Source organism: Monodelphis domestica, chromosome 2, assembly GCF_027887165.1.
Source record: "Monodelphis domestica isolate mMonDom1 chromosome 2, mMonDom1.pri, whole genome shotgun sequence".
Lineage (NCBI taxonomy): Eukaryota > Metazoa > Chordata > Mammalia > Didelphimorphia > Didelphidae > Monodelphis > Monodelphis domestica.
Genome location: NC_077228.1, coordinates 153,953,233 through 153,973,084, shown reverse-complemented (window position 1 = coordinate 153,973,084; position 19,852 = coordinate 153,953,233). Strand labels below are relative to the sequence as shown.

The window sequence follows — 19,852 nt, the reverse complement described above, 5'->3', positions numbered from 1 at the left end:
TCTGGGATGCTTTGAATCTTATCTTAATTTGAGAGCAATTTACTAGCTTTGTGATTATTATTAACTTAAATTTCCTCATTCATGGTCATGATCATAAATTTATTTCTACTTCACATGGTTGTTGCAAAGGATTGTGAAATATAAATGTTATGTTTAATTCATTGAATAAATATTGTGTCAGGAAAGAAAATAACTCATAATCATAAGCATGCGATTTCAAAAGGTCTGGTTTTATGAAGGCTGATTTTATTAAACTTTACATATTTCCTCCATAGGAAACCACTCCAATATTAAGTTAACCAGCACTTAAGAAGTACCTACTGCATACCTTAAGCACTGTACTAACTAGAAAATGACTATCAAGTCTGCTTTTTAGCCAAATTTAAGGAACACAGAATGAGAAATTAAAGCACAATTTCTAATATTTCAAATATTAGCTAGATAAATTTCTTAAAGTCATCCAAAAGTGTCTCATGCAGAACATGAGTGGCATTAGGAATAGCAGACCAGTCTTGGAGTCAATAAGACCTTGATTCAAGTCTTGCTACTGACATATTCTAGCTGTGTGATTTTGGGTAAGTCATTGAAACCTCTAGTCCTCCCCCAAGAAACATTTTGATACTTTTTAGGTTTTAGGATTTACTAATCCCTATCACAGTTGTGAAACTATCTACTTTGGGGTATTTCTTCCACAGAAAAAAATATCAGATCCATGTAAAAAAAATGTAGAATGTTATGCTGGAAAGAATACTGAAAAAGCAACTAGAAAAATATCATCACTTAACATGATAGTTACCATCCCAGAGGAAGAACAATGAGTACAGTTCTTCCTTTGGGGAGACTAACCATATTTGTCTTAAAATATACTACTTTAAAGGAGGTGCAATAATTTGGCAACAGCTACTATAGAAGCTAGGGCCAGGTTTTCAAAAATGCCCTTTATTTATAAATTAATAGTTATCACACTCATTAAATAGAACATAATTTTATTAGTAAATTATACAAGTAGAAAAGTTTCAAACTGATGCTCTATTTGTGTTTTTCTATTCGCTTTCTACTTTTCCCACTTTTTTGCCATTTCTTTTTCTTTTTCAAGGGATTAGCTTTTTCTCCAGCAAATGTATTTTCAGAATATTGTCCTGTGTTTTTAGAAGGAAAATTAAGTTTTTGCTTAAATTTGGTGGAGTTCTCCAAAATTTTGCTTGGAGCATGTGGTGGTTTAACCTTTTCATGATTAACGTAACGCTTGACTCGTAGTTTTCTTCCCATTAATTCAGAATTGTTCAATCTCAAAGCAAGTTGTACAGCATCAGTATTCTGAGAAAAGTAATTCAAAGGTTAATTACTATCAAAAAAGATTTCATGCTAAACTAATGATGTGCATGGAAACCAACAAATTATTTTATGTAATAAAACACTAATTTTTTGCTTTTAAAGCTACAGGATCCTTTAGTTAATTTTTTTCCTGTCCTAAAATCTCCTTGTGGTCCTCCCCTTCCCCACCAGTAAGTATAGCAGGAGAATCTAAAGAGAATGAAGTAGGGCCTTCAAAGATCAAGTCCCCCCTATAAAATAAGGGAGGAGTCCCTTTTAGCTCTGTAATTTTGTGATATAGTATAATTGAAAACCTCACATTTATAGAAGCTGATAGCAGTTTAATTTCCATTCCTCAAAATAGAAAACTGAGCCACAAATTTGCAAACTTTCTCATTTTCAAAGTTTTAAAACATGATAAAAATAAGTACTGTAAGAGGTAACTATATATTGCTAGGAAATACTGTCAGAAAAGTTTTTGTTGTAATGGTTTTCATTATATTTGGGTTTGAAATGTATTCTTTTTCCTCATTTAGAATTTGAGAATGGAGATTTAACACTATAAGATTGAGCACTGACACAGTTATTTTGTTTTAGCTAATGTTTAAATATCTATAATATATTAATCTCTCATACCTCAAAGAGCACATAGCCACACCCTTTGCCAACTCCAGTGACTTTGTTTCTCACAATTTTTACTGCTAAAACACTTCCACAGTCAGAGAAATGCTCTTGAATAGCAGCCTCTTCAATTTCTGCAAGCAAATTAAATGAAACAGGCAAGAATTTATTACATTTAGAAAATATTATAAAGGATATCTAATAATAAATGTATTTCAGCATATCTTCCTATAAATTAGTATTTTTTCAATGTTATACAAGTCAATTTTAAATCAAAATTTTTTCAATACATTTTCAATATTTATTAAAACATGCACATTTTTACTTTAATTTTATCTTAGTTATTTTAGAACTAAAAAGTAATTTGAACATTTATCAACAAAAACTTACTGTATGGGAGGTTCCCCACAAATACTGATCTCTTGCCTCTCTGAAAAGAAAATTGAGTTTAATATGTTAATGGGGGTGGAATGGGGGAGGGGGGGCAGAAATAAAATCAAAGGATGTGTGTGTATATATATATAAAACCAGGACTAGTACTAAATGTCACAGTTCTTCTCATGTAACTTGAAAGCTCCTCTTAACACCACTACAACTCTGTAATGGAAGCCAAGACAAAACAGCTCTACCTTTTGTGTCTTTTCCTAAATGTCTCTTTTTATAAGTACACTAGAAACACCTAGGTGGCTTAGTGGAATGAAAGCCAGGCCTAGAGATGGGAGGTCCTGGGTTCAAAGCTGGCCGCAGACATTTCCTAGCTGTGTGACATTGGGCACATAACTCCCCAAACCTAGCCCTTCCTACTCTTCTGACTTACAACCAATACACAGTATTAATTGTAAGACGGAAGGTACGGGTTAAAAAATAATTTTTAAGCATATTAAAGAGAATCCAACAATTTAAAAATATAACCTTAACCTACCAAAGGAGTGTCAGATATAAGTTCAACTCTGACAGGAAATCCCTCGGCAATCTGAGCACCATTTCTATTAAGGATATAAGAAAGATTGTTATGAAAAAGATAGGGAAAAAATTGCAAAGATTGTCCAAGAATAACAGAAAAAAACAATTTTACTTCAGAGATACAGATCAAAAGATATAATTACCTTTTTAGTGCCTTTTCAGCAGCACTCTCTTCCTTAAAAACTACATAACCATTAATACTCTTCTGTTCAGGGTGAACTTCACGTCTACCAAAAAAAAAAGTGTCTAGAGAAATTTACACTTAAAATATAATAAATGTACATTCTTCTACTCTTTATCCTTGGTCAACACTTGATAAACAACTATTCATAAAATAAATTATTTCTTTATAAAAATATGTAAAATTCAGACTATTCCACATAAAGAAACTATTCAAATTGGGGAACAATTTGTAGGACAGTAATCTAAACAAATAACCTGGTCTTACAAATAGCTACTATATCAGAAAATCTGCAAATTGTTTCTGTTACTTTCAATCCATGAGAATTTTCCAAGATCCTAGAACTGAAAAAATGGTGAGTTTCACTCCTGCTAGTGGCTAGAATTTGAATTAAAAACTTTAATATAATTAGACATGAGACTTAAGCAGAGTAAAGTTGCTGAACTTGACTGAATATAAAGAAGAAAACTAATACAAGTGAAAAAACTTCAAGGCATTCAAAGACCTAGTTTCACTGAGAAGAGTTTAAGGAATCAAATAAAATTAACCACCTAATATATGACAAGTTAGGCACTGGGGAAACAAATGCAAAATAAGAATCAGTTCAGGTTTCAAGGAGCTTATAATATATCAGTAGAAAATACCAACATATATAAGGGAACAGTGGCTATGGAAGAGTTTGTGGGGAAATACATTTGTAGAGCCACAGGGTAGTTGATTGCTATGTCCTTCCCAGCATCTGGGATGATTTTGATGTGATTACTACTTACAGAGTTAAGTGTCAGAAAGGTAGGGAGTGGAGAGGAAATAGGTAGAGATGACAAAATGCCCAGTGGTAGGTTCAGGTTTCCTAAGGGATTGTTGGATGGTATGTAAAGTATGGTCTAAGTTGAATTCTATTCTAATAGAATGGAAAAGATTACAGACCCCACCCCCAAAAAGCTGAGGGGAAGGGGTGAACACAACAAAAGAAGACATCAATAACATTGATGTCCTGGATGAGAAATGATGTCAAAGACAGGCATGATGGGTGGGTGGACAAGTAACTAAGCAGAAAGCAAAGATAAAAGGTGAGCAGCATAAATGCTGGCCCAGTGATTTCAAAGCATTGAAAATAGCAGAGGAAACTGTCTAAGAAGATGAAGAACTGTATGGGAACAAAGGAAAGAGTGCACAAATGAGAAGGAATAGAGATATCTATAGTTAATTAAAGGGAATACCTCATCCATTCTCTAATGAGACAGAAAGCATCAACTTTATAGATGGGAAAACAACCTGTAATCAAAAGATAGTATAGCTAAACTAAAGGTACATTGCCCCCAATAGTTCTTTAAGAGGCTAGTAATTTATGAAGCGAGAGGGAAACGAGGCATAATGTACTTTAGCCTTCCCACAACTCTTTGACAAGTATTCACACAAAAAGTTATTATCCCAGAGTAGTAAAATTCTAAATTGATGGAGAGAAAGCTTAAAAAAGATCAAGCATCTGAGCTGGTAGAATGTGACTATCACTTTCACTATGAGCAAACTATAAACTAAACAGGATGATAGCTTCTAAGTGATGAGTCAAAGAAGGAATTTAGAGTCAGAGAAAGACTTTCCTGAATTAAGGCTAGGTGACTATGGCCCCCCCCCAAAAATAAAATCAAAATAATAAAACACCAGGAAGAAAACTTAAAAATGCAATAAAAAAACAAAACAATTCCAATAAAGGAATTGGATGAGATAATCCTGGTATCACAAACTCAAATTCAAAATATATTTGCCTACAGAAATAATTATATGTGGTAGGTAGTGTTTTTTAGTACTGTTAATAAAGTCCTAAATTTCAGGTACATCATAAGTTAAATAGACTTTAAAATGCTAGACTGGAAGCTTAATGAGTTACATGTTTAACACAGTGTATTTAGGAAAAAAGGGTTCAGAATTCTAAAAAGCTTGCCTTGCCTAGGAAATGCATGGAACACAACTCATTCACAAGGAACTGCAGCTGGTAAAGTTTCCTGATCTGTTAAATGGGGATAATAATACCTTAAGGATCTACTTTACAATGTTATTAAGAGGCTCAAATCAGATAATTATTAAAAGTGTTTCAAAAACTTTAAAGGATACAGGGCAGCTGGGTGGCATGGTGGATTAATAGCCAGGCCTAGAGATGGGAAGTCTGGAGTTCAAATATGGCCTCAGACACTTTCTAGCTATGTGACCCTGGGCAACTCACTTATCCTCCATTGCCTAGCCCTTACCACTCTTCTGACTTAGAACCAATACACAGTATTGATTCTAAGATGGAAGGTAAGGGCTTAAAAAAAAACTTTAAAAGATCTCAATAATAAGTCATTATTATTACGATACAAGGAAATATTATCAAACATCACGTAGCAATACACAAAAAAAGATTTAGTAACAAATTAAAATTTGGCAAAAAGGCTTTAACTTATAGACTTTTCCCTCAATAGTTAACTTACTTTATTGCAGCAATCTTTTTGGATAAAGTGCTCTTTGCTGGAATCTTTAAAACAAAACAAAAGAAAAAAAAACACATGTTGAATCTTTAAATATTTCTTCATTGTTATATACAAAAAAGAAATTTTCAAACAATGTTTTCAAATTAGATTAGAAAAATAATATACTAAATTTGTTACACTATACTATAGTTGAAGCTATTCCTAGAAAAAAATGCAATCCGCATAAATTTAAAAATCATTAAAAAAAAAGAAAACTTAAACACGAAGATATCTTTATCATGGAGATCATCCATCAAATTGCTGTGGGCTGTTTTATGCTACTTTAACAAAAATTTTATCTATGTCTTTCATTTTTTAGTTACTTGATTTTTCCAATATATCCCACCCCTCAACTTAGTCATAACTTTATAGCAAAGCAAAAACAAAGAGGGAAAAAAGGAATTCAGCAAAACTGACCAACATATCAACCAAATCTAAAGTGTAAAGTTCTTTGTTAATGACAAAAATATTCCATAAGAAATTAGCAAAGATGGCCTGTGACTCCAGTAAGTAAACAGTAAAGATGAGTTGCCTAATAACCTGAAATAGAAGTGTATCTTCTCTATGAAAAAATATAATTGTTGCTACTTGTAGAGGTGAGTCTTTTGCAAAGGAGTCTTTTGTGTTCCTTGTGTGACAGACACTTGCCAAAAATAAAGTTTATAATTATTTTAAATTTTCAGTGGTAATTTAGGTATAGTTCTGCAAAATTGTTTTTCAGACAAGAACTACTTGGAAGTGGAAAAACAGTATAAATGAAAACAATAAAATGCTGCCCATTTCTAGTTAATTGCTCTTGGTCCCAGGGAAAATAGAAGACATACTTTTCCCTTCTCTGTAGTAAGATGGAGGCTAAGGGTGTAGAAGGATATATGTACAGTTTTGGTTGAAGTTGGCTTAAAATTTTCTTTCTGGTAAGAGAAAATTTATGGGGGGGAAAGGGAAGAGGAAGTATACCAGGAAATTATTCTGTTATTTTTAAAAAGGCAGAAATAAACATTATTAATTAATTGAAAGAGATTTTACCTACTTAATAAAACCAATAAATTGGAAAGTCTTGCAAATAAAAATAATTTATGAAACTGAAGAATAACTGAATGCTACTTATGGATTCATTCAGAAACTGAACATGACAGAGTCCCTGGCTTTTGAGATAGAGGAAAATAAAACACATTTAAAAAGTATAATGTTGTACAAAGCAGTATGTAATAGAATGCCATAGCTTCATTCATTAAAAGACCCACATTTATTAAGTACTTTTTTTTTTTTACTGGACTTCATCACGGCCAGGTAAGCCCTGTTTATTTCTTGGGGAATTGTACAGGCAGCCACGAAATTACATGAGAGAAACATGTGATATATGTGATATAGTGGAAGGAAACCAGGACTAGGAATTAAGAGATTTGGATTCTAGTCCCAGCTCTACTGAAAGCTTACTCAGTCAAGATTTGTGTCCTAATTTTTTTTTTAAACATTATTTTATTTGGTCATTTCCAAACATTATTCATTGGAAACAAAGATCATTTTCTTTTCTTCCCTACCCCCCCCTCCCACCACCTCTCCCATAGCCCATGCAAGACTCCACTGGGTATCACATGTGTTCTTGATTCAAACCCTTATTAAGTACTTTCAATGCATTTGTATTTCAATGTATTTCAATACAAGCAATGCATATGCTAATTATGAATAAAATAAAGAGTGTGACAAGGAAGATAGAATTTTCACATAAGAGAGGTTACCTCACAAAAAGCTTCATGAAAGAAGTGATCATTGGAATATGCTTTAAAGAATAGCAAAGATTTAGAAACTTGTAAGAAGGGGAAAAGCATAAGAGAAAAGAATGGCTTAAACAATGGTACAGAAGGAGGAAAATGTAGGTCACATTTGAGGAATGACCAGCAGTCAGGTTCACCAAATAAATAAGATTTTTTTCTGACAGTAAGTGAGTGATAACACTGGTAAGGGTCATTTGAAGCTATACGTGAAGATGTTTGAATTTCAGGCTAAGGAGTTCAGATCTTATATGGAAGACAGTGGGAAGCTAAATATTTTTCAAATGGGGGAATAACAATCAAAGGTGCATTTTAGGAGAATTAATTGCATAGTGATATACAGAATAGACTGGAGATATAAAAAAGGGAAACTAGGTAGGAGGCTAATGCAACAAAACTAAGCAAAGAGATTGAGGACCTAAATGAAAGTGGAGTAAGAAAAGAAAGGGCCTGATCCAAGAGACCCTGTGATAACAGAATCAACAGGATATAGGAGCTAAATTATGTGGCTTGAGGGGCAGGAATAAGTTAAATATAACTAAGGTTTATAATCTGCATGATTAGTGGTATTAAAAGAAATAAGGATTAAAAGGAGAAAATGGGTTGGAGAAAAAGAGGACAAGGAAAGATGGCAAGTTAAGTTTTAAAGATGTTGAATTTAAGCTATAGGACATACTGGTAGAAACTGAGAACAAGCAGTGGAAATTCAGAAATGAGGAACTTGAGATAAAAGATAGGAAAAAAGATTTACGAGTCACTCCCAAGAGAGGATTTGAATTTGTAGAAGTATATATCTCTTAAGAGTGCAGAGCTAAGGAAAGAACCTTACATTTCAGGTGGGAGAAAGGAAATAAGTGATGTGAAAGTAATGTATTAATTATATTTTCTCCTTAATTGAACAGAACAATATTATCTATTCTGTCAATAAAGTTACCAGCATACAAGAGTTAAGAGTTTCTGTCAAGTATAATGGTAGCCTTAATAAAATGGCTATCAATCTACTAGGAACTGAAGACACTAACATACAAAAACAAACACATAGCAAATAGATGGTAATGAAAATTAGAACACTTAACATCATAGATAGATTTGAACTTGGTCAATCCAGAAAGTAAAAGTTTAGTCATCCTCCACCATATACCAACCTCTATGCCAGTAAGATTTATACATAATAAAATAGTAGTGTTTAAAAGGAAACAACATACCAAAGAACGGAATCGCACACATTCTATCTGTCCATACTCTTTAAAAAATGACTTCAGCTCCTATGAACAAAACAAAGCATTTATTCTATTTTCACACTCAAATCCCATCAATTAAAACTCCCACATGATAATAAGTAAAAACCTACTAATATTTCATTACTAATTTTCAGCAAAAGATTAGTCAAGGGACAAACACAATATACTCTAAATTCAGTTGGACAAAAAAACTTACCAAAACTACATACGTGATACTTAATTCTAACTCTTGGCATTTGGTGTTTATATAGCACTTCATAGCATCACCTTTCATCTGAACTATTGTAGTAACAGTCTTCTAGTTGGTCTTCCCTGTCTCAAGTCTCTACGTATTCCAGTATATCCTCTACTCAATTATCAAAACTACATTCCTAAAGCACAAGTCTGAACATCTCAATTCTGCATTCTCACTAGCCATCCCATTGCCTGGAATGTTCTCTTTGCTTCTTTCAAGACTCAGCTAAAATCTCAACTTATCCAAGAAACCTTTCCCAGTCTCTTTTAACATTAGTTGCTTTCTCCTGAAGATTATCTGCAAAGTATTCTGTATATATCTTGTTTGTACACAGGTAAATTTACATATTGGACCTTCAATTAGATTGTGAACTCCTAAAGAGCAGCTGAACATTTTTTGCTTTCTGAGGTGATAAAATAAACTACTATAAATCTCTACAATCCACCTATTCACTCACCTTTTTTTTACAGGTAACAGGTAAATTTCCCACAAATACAGTTCTCTTGTTCTTTATTTTTTCCTCTGCCTCATTGACTTGAATCTTCTTTCTTTTATTTACTTCAAATGAATAATCTGAATTATCAACTCCTTTGCCATTTGTTGTTTTGCCATTATTACTGACTTGAGAAATTTTCCTATTCTTTATTTGTTTAGCTTGCATTTTTTCTTCTTTTTCCTCTTCAAGATCAGCACACATCAAAGCACTTTCTCTTTAAAAAATAAAATGTACATAAGAATAATGGAAATATCAAATATAAGGATGAGTCTAAAATTAGATAGGAAATATTACTTTTCCAAGTGAAAATTTTAAAACATGAAAAAAAGCAAAATTAAAATATGGCTAGTTTTCTTTTAAAATTTTCTTATTTTACTAAGTCTAAAAAACAAATAGAATGTCTAGCAAAGTCATTTTCTTTTTTATAACAGCAAGCTATGTTTCTAGGCACTGTACATAAAAAATGTATAATTAAATACACATGTATATTGAATGCCACATTCACAATAGCCATGTTCCCGATCCATAATTTTATTTCTTTCACAAACATATTAATGCAACCTAAAACTATAGAAATTTCAAATGGCAATCAAGAGAAAAATAAATTTAATATTATTTTTAGTTCACTGTCATTATAGTATATAAGAGCAGAAATTAAATTCTTTTATTTTTTAAGCACCTACTTTGTGTAAGGCACTGCACTAGATTCAAAAGTGGAAATAAGACCTGATCCTTACGCTCAAATAATTTATAATTTAATATGGGGGATTTGGCTTGTATATAAGTATCCATTTTAAGGCAGATTATGATAAGTGGAAATCAGAAGTCCAAAGTCCTATGAGAAATTTGAAGAAAGAGAGGTAACTTCAAATGCCAGTATTGAAAAATGCTTAACAAAAAAGTAGAAATGGGAATGGGTCCATTCCAGGAATTCAGGACAGAATAAGAAGGGAAAAGAAGTTACAGGAAAATGGGGATGAGAAATAACTTTTGTTTAAGTAAAACATGGAATATAAAGAGAGTATTATGTGGAGGCTCAAAAGACAATTTACAAAATCAACAGAAAAACTTTCCTTTTCTTTTCATGAAGTTACAAGGCAGAGCCCTGGTCTATCCATAGTGTTACATTAACATATTTTCTTTCCAAGGAAATTTCAAAATGTATAGACTAAAATTATATACTATTTCCAATATCTTTTATGGTCTACCTATTAAAAACTAATGTATCTCCCCACCCCCATATCTTCCTAAAGAACTATCTCTTCTTTGTCTACTCTCCTTTGCTTTCATCCCCAACAGACAGTAACTTTCACAAGACAAGGTGGTTATGGGTCATGACTCCTCAAAAAGTAAGGAGTCCCAGAGACTCTTCCCCAAAGCACAGGAACTGTTTCACTTTTGTGAAATGGCAAACCTATTAGAAATGGAGTACTGCCCCACCCCCACCACCAAGTGATGTGCCCCTCCCACCCTACAACAGGGTGGGTCTGCCCATCTATGCACCCTTATACCAGGCAGGGGAGAAAGCACCCCCACTGGGTTGCTGGACAGAGGGGTAGGGATATGAAAAATGTCATCAGGACCAGGAAAGAGGGGGAGGGGAGCAGTTCCAGCCAAGTCCCTCAGCCTTTCTAGAAGGGAACTCTGGGGGTGGGGAGGGAGGGCGACCACATGCCCACAGAGAGCACTCTGCAAGCCATCTTTGGCACCCATGCCATAGGTTTGCCATCATTGGTCTAGGGCTTAGTAGTTAATACATACCTATTGACTGAGTGATAATATTTAAGTATATACAAAGAGCCTGGCAGCTCTCTTACTGAATATATTTTCTGTTCAAATATAAGATCTGGGCAGTATTTAAATCAAATCACCAAATTTTCATTAGCTTTCCAAAATTCTCTACTTACTAGTGTTTGTCAATTTACCCCTATTAGAAGAGAAGTAGAGAAATGAAGTCAGGCACTTGCCACAATATATTTCATTTAAGGAGAGCAGGCCTTTTCTGTAAAAAGTCATGGTCCTGGCAGGATCAGCTTAGATGTTTTAGAGACATCTTGTTAAAAAGCATGGGACCTAAAGTTGTTGGAATCCTAGGTTGAAATTCTAGTTCAGGCCCTTTCTAGTTCGAAGGTCATTAGAACATAAGCTCCTAGCAGAAACTGTTTTTGCCCATTTCTTTATAAGCACATCACAAATGTTTTTTGATTAATGAACAACTAACCAGGGGAAAATTATTCTACCTAATAGGGATAAACAGTATCTCACAGGGCTGATGGGAAGAAAGTACTTGGTAAAATTTAAAACCTTATATTATTTTTTGCTACTTTTTAAAGATTTAGATGCAGTTAGCAGAGAAAGAGCAGAATTCAATAAGCAATAAATGAATTTCCACCCAATTACTATGGAAGGCACAATGTATCTTTCCCACACACTTACTAGCTATGTACTTTAATTTTGACAGGGCTGATTCTATGACTTAGAAGAGTTTCTAAATGTTTTTCAGCATCTGTAATGTTAGGGAAGTTAGGTAGGGCAGTGGTTAAGAGTGTTTGATCTGGAGTCAGGAAGACCATCTTCCAAAGTTTAAACCTCCTCTTAGATACTTACTAACTGGATAATTCTGGGCAATGTCATTTAATCCTGTTTTCCTCAGTTCCTCATCTGTAAAATGAGCTGGAGATGGAAACAGCAAACTACTACAGTGTCTCTCCCGAGAAAACGTCAAATAGGGTCATGAAGAGTTAGACACAACTGAAAAACGACTGAACAACAGGGGACTTAAGCATTCTATGGTCTCTTCAGTTCAAGACATTGCCATTCTACTCTGTGATGGCTACTATGGGAACAAGGCATGATTCTTACCATCCTTAAGAGCTCCTTAAGAGCAGGAAATGTCTAACTTTTCTATCTGAATACCTAGCACTTACTACAGGATTTTGTACATATTAACTAATTACTCAATAAATGCTTTTTATGTTATTCATTCATTCATTCATTCATTCATTCATTCATTCATTCATTCATCCAGAAGCTGAAAATCTAGAAGGGAGAAAGAGAGCATATTCACAAATAACGAAAAGGAAGAAAAAAAAATTTGAGTCATAAATGCTATCAAAAGTAAAAATAAGTTATTTTTAAAAACAAAAAGAAAAGAGTAATTCCATTTATAACTACAGGGTATACAAATTACTTGGTAGTCTACGTACCAAAACAGACATACAAACTATTTAAATGCAACTACAAACTGTCATTTAGAGAAATACAGAACAAAATGCAACATAATAAAAATGGCAATAATATCTAAATTAATTTACTGATCAATGCCATATATCAGGGGTCCCCAAATTTTTTACACAAGGGGCCAGTTCACTGTCCCTCAGACTGTTGGAAGGCCAGACTATAAAAACCTAACCCTAACCAGGCAGCAGTATACAGTGTGGAATCCCCTCCCCCAGATCACTCCCACCATGCTGACATCTTCCATTGTGCTGCCACAGAATCCTTTGCGTGGCACCTTGTTCTAAGGCGCCACACAAAGTAGTATGTCACTGGAAGTAATACTGTATTGAGCGATGCTGCACTTTGCCACATACAGTGCTTCTCTCACTGACCACCAATGAAAGAGGTGTCCCTTCTGGAAGTGTGATGGGGGCTGGATACATGGCCTCAGGGGGCCACAAGTGGCCCATGGACTGTGGCGTTTGGGGACTCCTGCCATATAGCCTTTCAAAGAATTACTTTAGAGAACTAGAAAAAATAATAATGAAATTCAGAGAGGTCTATATCCATTTTTCCCTTGGTATTTCTTGTTTCTATCAGTATAATATTTAGCAGACATTTAAAAAATGCTTATCAAGAGGGTAGTAGCTGGGTGGCTCAGTGGAGTGAGAGCCAGGCCCAGAGACAGGAGGTCCAGAGTTCAAGTCTGGTCTTACTCTTCCTCACTCCATTATTCAATCAGCTGCTAAATCTTACAATTTCTACCTCAACAATATCTCAAACATCCTACCCACCTTCCCTCTATTCTCACAGCCACCAACTTGGTTCAAGGTCCTCATTCACTCTCATTTAGACTATTATAATATCCTTCTAATTAGTATCCTTGCCTCTAGTCTCTCCCCACTCCTAACCAATCTTGATAACTACCAAAGTAATTCTCTTTTATCAAAGATCTGACCATATAACTACTACTTGGTGACTCTCAATAGTTCCCTACTGCCTTGAGATAAAACATAATATCCTATCTGGCTTTTAAAGTCCTGCATAATCCAGATACAATCTATATTTCTAATTTCATGGCCTAGCCAAACCGTTTTTCTTCATATATGGCAGTCCAGCCCTCATGTTCATGCTTTTTACATCCTCACCTATTTTCTCAAAAGTTCCTTACTTCCTTACAAGTGCAACTCAAGTACCATTATCTGTACTACAATTTTCCTGCTCACCCTAAATACAATTACCTATTACCCATTACTACCACTCCCCAGTTTATTGTCTCTGTCTCCATCTGTGTCTGTCTCTCTCTCTCATATTTATGTATCATATTTCAGAGATTCTCTCAATAGAACATAAGCTCCTTAGGAATAGGAATTGTCTCAGTCTTTGTAAGTGGGCAGTTAGGTGGTCCAGTGGATAGAGCATGTTCAAGTCTGCCTGAGCCATCTTAACAAAGCCTGAAGTAATCTATTGTTATTTGTATGCATGGGTACACATTAGGTGCTTAATGACTAAATGCTTCTTTATTAAATCTTTTAGTTAAAAGGAAAGAGCATCGAACTTCTGGTCACAGGACTTCTAGGTCTGCCATCATACCATATGACCTTGCATAAGTCATTTACATTTTGTGGGCTTCAGTTTCCTCATATGTAAAATGAGAGTTTGAACCAAATGGCCACTAATTCATCTCCAATTTTAGATTTAGATCTCAATAGTCTAAGATAAAAACAGGGTGGAAACAAGAAAAACAATGCTGGTCTGGGAATTTCAGTTTTTAAAACAGCCATGAAAATATGCTTCTTGATCTTATACTGACCTGTTTGCCAACCTTTTATCTCCAGAAAGCTCCTTCTTCACTCTAATTCTCTTTGTAGGCATTTGCTCAACAGCAGCACAAGTTCTCTGACTGTGAAATTCATTCTCATCTTCATTATGTTTTCTCTTCTTACTGTTAGCCTTTGAAAGAAAGTTATATTTAAGAATTTTCACATATGTAGATTCCAAAAGACAACTTGGTCTTTTTTAATAATCATGAAATTTTCTTTATGAACATTCTCCATTAAGTATTAAGTTCTCAAAGGCAAGTTCACATAGATTTTACCACTTATCTCCAGATTACCCAGTGTATCCTTTTCTTATGTTCACCCTTGTCTAAACAATCTGAACATTCAACTTAAACGTCTCTCTCCAAAATTATCATTGATTGCACTGACAAATCTAATGCTCTTTCCTCAACTCTCTACCTCCCTGACTGCTCTGTATTAACTGGCACAGTTGATTACATTCTTTTCATTAATAATCTTTCTTCTCAGGATTTTCATGTTATGGCTCTGTTGACTTTCCTTTTAAATGGCTGGCTGCTTTTTTCTTGCCTCCTTTGCTGAAATCTTTACCCAGGTCAAGCCTAGTAACAACCAGTGTGTCCCCCACCCCTGCCAAGGTTCTGACCTAGAATTTCATCTTTTTTATCTCTATGCTAAATCTTAGTGATCTCATCAGCTTCAATGGGTTCAACTGTCATTTCTGTACTAAATATTGCCAAATCTATATATCCACGTCAGGTGTCTCTATTGAGCTCTAGTCTCAAAAACTGCTTTTTGACAACTCCAATCAGAAGCCCTATAAGCATCTCAGTATCTACAATAGAAATTTATCTTTTTTGCAACCCTCTGCTATTCAGAACTTTCCTTTTTTTTTTAACCACAAGAACCACCACTGTCCAGTTATCCAAACTTATAACTTCAGTGTCATCTTTAACTTCTAATTCTCACTCAACCCACACCTAGTTAACTACCAAATCTTATCATTACTTTCATCACAATACCTTCTGTACCCGTCACCCTTCTCTCCATTGATAAAGGCTCCACTCTAGTACAAGATTTCATTCCTTCCTAGTTTGGATTACTGCAATAGCCTTTTAATTGGGCTCCTTGCTTCAAATCTCTCCATCTCTAATCCATTCTGCACAGAGCTGTCAAGTTAATTTTCCCAAAGTGCAGGTATGGCCATGCCACCTCCCTTCACTTTCTACCTGACTCAATAAACACAAATAGCTCTCTATTATCTCCAGAATCCAACATAAAAGTGTGTCTGATGTTTAAAGTATTTCACAGGGGGCAGCTACGTAACTCAATGGATTGAAAGCCAGGCCTGGAGATGGGAGGTCCTGGGTTCAAATTTGATCCTGAGCAAGTCACTTAACCCCCACTGCCTAGCCCTTACCACTCTTCTGCCTTGTAACCAAAACAAAGTATTGATTATAAAACAGAAGGGTTTAAAAGAAAAAAAAAACTTCTCCACAACCAGGTCACTTCCTACCTTTTATAGTCTTCTCATATTTTATTCTCCAGTCAATATATTTCAGAGGCAGAATTTGACCTTAGGTCTTCTTGATTCCAGATTCATACTGACCAACTATTCCTTGAGAAAAATATTCCCTTTAGTCTCTGTGCCTTATCAATGGCTCTCCAACTTATAAAGAACCTTATTCTTTTTCCTTTTCCCTACTCCTCCTCCCTCAATTGGTAGAAGCTGCCTTCTAAGAGTACTTTACATCTACTCTACATGTATCTTGTATACACCTAATAATTAAGTCTCCCCTCCAAGTTCCTTAGGGGTCAAAGTTTGTTTTTACCTTCCTTTGAATCTTTAGCACTAAGCACAGTTCTGGCACATAATAAATGTTTGTGACTAATTGAACAGCTAAGGTGCAGGACAGTATATTAGATCCCATCAGAAGATTAGTTTTGTTTGTTAAACAAGGGGGTTGGACCAGATGACCCCTGAAATTCCTTCCAACTGTAAACATAGGATCTTATGATTCCCTATGAAACTAAACATGGTGCATCACATAAGAGATTGAAAGCTAGCTTCCTATTGATTTTCTAGATAAAAGTATTGGCCTTCTTAGTAGGAAAAATCTGAATTCAAAACCAGTTTCTGACCCTTTGTCTTATCAACCCAAAGAAACATCTTCTAAGACTATGAACTCCAAAGCTGCTGTCAATGTACAAGAGGATTTCACTGTACTAATGAATTAAATTTCAGCCTGGAGGGAAAAAAAAAGGGATTTATTAAGGCACCAGAACATTTTTCTGACTTACTTCTCTGGCAGCCACATAGATGGGCTGCTGCACCTGTGGAGCTGAGGAATCGAAGAGTGATGCCAGGTGGCTCGTGACTCTCTTCAAGGGCTTGTTTTGAAACAAGCTGCTGGCCACTTGTCCAACCTGATAATCTCCAGATGAGGAGCTGTTCCCCTTGTCTTCCATTGTTTTTCTAGAAGGAAATGAAAGCAAGTATTTTTATAGAGCTTTAAGGTTTGTAAAGCACTTTTCAAACATCTTATCTGCTCCTCACCAAAGCCCTTCAAAGTAAATGCAGTTGTCATTCCCACTTTACATGTGAGGAAACTGAGGTTAAATGAGTTTAAGTGACCTAACTAGGGTAACACAGGCAACTACTGCTCCCTAGGAGGAAGGGTTTTTACTGTATTCCCAGCACTTAGCATAGTGCAGGTCACATTACAGAAGCTTACAATTGCCTGATGTTAGAGAAAGGATTTGAACTGAGGACTTCCCTACTTTAGGTCCAGCAATCTATTCAATGAGCCACCATTTAAAGCTTTGACAAAACCATGGTGTGGATGTGTGTCTCTGTGTGTATACACACATATATAAATTATATATATGCATCTATTCCTATAAAGATATACACAAAATTTGATGCTCACAATAACCTCGTGACATAGCTGCTGCTATTATGTATGTTTTACAGGGAAGGAAAAAGAGGTTGAGGGAGGTTAAGTGATTTCCCTAGGGTCAGTATCAGGCAGAGGTAGAACTTGAACCCGGGTCTTCCCGCCTCCAGGTCCTGCAATGCACTCTCTCCACCACGCCCCCCCCCCCCCCCCCCCCCCAGCAGCCAAGTAGAGGCAGGAGACTTGGAAGACTTTGCATACCTGCGGCCGGGTAAGGATTTGCTGAGGCAACTTTCAAGCATCCTTTCATTGACTTAAAACCTCAAAAGCCCGCCTCTTTGATCAGGTCACCTCGAGGCGCGCTACTTCTCGTGAAAGCCAAGACGCCCTCTCCTGGGAGAGGGGTCATCGTGGACCAGGCCGCCTGCGTTCCAGCCTGTACCTACTATGCCCCGAGGATGGGGAAGGGGAGTAGCGGGGGTGGGGGAAAGAGAGAACATTGCCTGGCGCGCCCGCGCGCGCCCGGCGTGCATTTGCTTTATTTACTCCTCACCTGTCTTGGGTCGGCTTCTTTTTCTTCCGTTTCATCTTCCCTACAGTCGCCATGTCGGGTGCCCAGAGATTCTCTGCTGGAGTGCCACGTGATCCTGTCGACTTCTGGTGCTCGTGAAGCCACTTCCGCCTTGAAGCGGCCCGCCCCTTTGACTTCCCTTCCTCTTCTCTCCTCAACACAAACCTAATCCTCTTTTTCTGAACTTGTTATGACCATGCTGTGGTTCCCTCTGCATAATTATAATGAATAATGCCAGAGCTTAGCGAGTTGAAAAAATGGACTTCCCTCCTTCCGTTTCGTGAATAGGGAATATTGCTTGCGGTTTCAAACATGGTCTACGAGTTCCTTAGTATTGCCGAACTGCTTTTTTTTTCCCTTTTAAAACCTTTTCTAGAAGGGATGGCTTCAGTTAGGAGTAGGGTAAAAATATATCCAGAAACCAAAAAAGGCACACATTAATAGATAATTTTAAAGAAGATATGAAAAAAATGGAAAGTTGACACAGAATAATAATACCCTTAGCCCACCCCTTCTCAAATCTAGACCTTGATAGGCCAGCATCCCTGTTAAACTTGGGAACTAAATCTATTATCAGGGACTTCAGAGGAAAAGCCTAGGAAAGTAAGAAGGTTCAAATCAACAAGCATTTTTTTTTTAAACCCTTACCTTCCCTCTTGGAATCAATACTGTGTATTGGTTCTAATGCAGAAGAGTGGTAAGGGCTAGGCAATAGGGGTCAAATGACTTGCTCAGGGTCACACAGCTGGGAAGTGTCTGAGGTCACATTTGAACCTAGGACATCCCCTCTCTAGGCCTGGCTCTCAATCCATTGAGTTACCCAGCTGCCCCCAACAAGCCTTTTTAAATGCCTACTATGTGCCAGACACTTCTAAGCTTTGGAGTTATTAAAAAAAGACAAAAACTTAGCCCTTAACCTCAAAGAGTCCACTATCTATAATAGGGGGAACAACATGCAAACAACTACATAGTAATAGGTTACATTCAAAGATAAATTAGAATTAATCTCCGAGGGAAAGGCTACTAGAATTAAAGGAAATATAGAAAGGCTTCTTACAGAAGGGGGATTTGAATTGAAATTGGAAGAAAGCCAAGGGGCTAAGATTGGGAGAGAGAATTCCAAGCATGGGGTATAACCAGTGAAAATACACAGAGCTGGGAGGTAGTGTTTTATTAACAAAAAAGGGGCCAGTGTCATAGGCAATTAAAGGAATTTATTTTCTAGTTGTGGAATCACTCTGTTGCTTTATTTTCTCATGCCAAAACTTCATTTCCTGCTACATCATCACTCAACTGAAAACCACTGTCCAAAATTATCAATAATTTCTTTAAAAATATCTATTTAAAAAATATTACTTTTATTTGTTGGTCATTTTAACATTACTTTTTATTTTCCTTTCACCACTACAACCCTACCCTATCCCCCCAACAGAAAAAGAAACTTTACAAAACATATACACAGTCAAGCAAAGAAAATTCCCAGAATTGACTAAACCCATGTATTTATTTTTAATTCTCACCCTTGAGTCCATCATCAATCAGAAAGTAGGTGGAGCTTTATCCCATACACCTGGAATCCTTGATAGACACTGGATTAATCCAAATTCTAAGTCTTTACTTCAGGCAAAGTATGACAGATTTTGTTTTAGCCTCTTATTTTAATTTTATGTGACTCTTTATATTACAAGTGTTTCTTGTAAATAAAGTACTGTTGGATTCCATTTTCTAAACCATTTTGCTATCCTCTTCTGTTTTATGGTGAGTTTATCCCATTCACATTCACAGCTGACTGCTGTGGTTTTTCCTCCTATTCCCTTAAACTTCTTCTTTGTTACCCTCTCCCTCTTTATAAAGAGGGTGCAGAGAGATGAGGTATGAGCTTGACACTAGTGTTCTAGGTTTATTATTTTTTTAATATTGTTATATTTCTCTTCTCTTTCTCTCACCCAGAATTGAATCATAGATTTTTATCCTCTTATTTTTTTAAGCACATTTGCCATTTACCCCCCACCAAGTTACAGCTGGTTTTCTTTAGG

General features: G+C 35.8%; 1 protein-coding gene across 1 annotated transcript; it reads right to left on the bottom strand.

Annotated features, from left to right (window-relative positions):
• Positions 1-224: 224 nt before the first annotated feature.
• Positions 225-17,947, bottom strand: RBM34 (RNA binding motif protein 34). Its single transcript, XM_007481592.3, has 11 exons — positions 17,799-17,947; positions 16,650-16,824; positions 14,363-14,502; positions 9,292-9,544; positions 8,564-8,623; positions 5,548-5,591; positions 3,042-3,125; positions 2,858-2,921; positions 2,326-2,365; positions 1,951-2,069; positions 225-1,317 (listed from the first exon to the last, which is right to left on the bottom strand). Exons 1-11 carry the CDS (start codon positions 17,849-17,851, stop codon positions 1,030-1,032), a joined length of 1,320 nt encoding a protein of 439 aa, XP_007481654.1. The 5' UTR covers positions 17,852-17,947; the 3' UTR covers positions 225-1,029.
• Between the last annotated feature and the right edge of the window lie 1,905 nt (positions 17,948-19,852).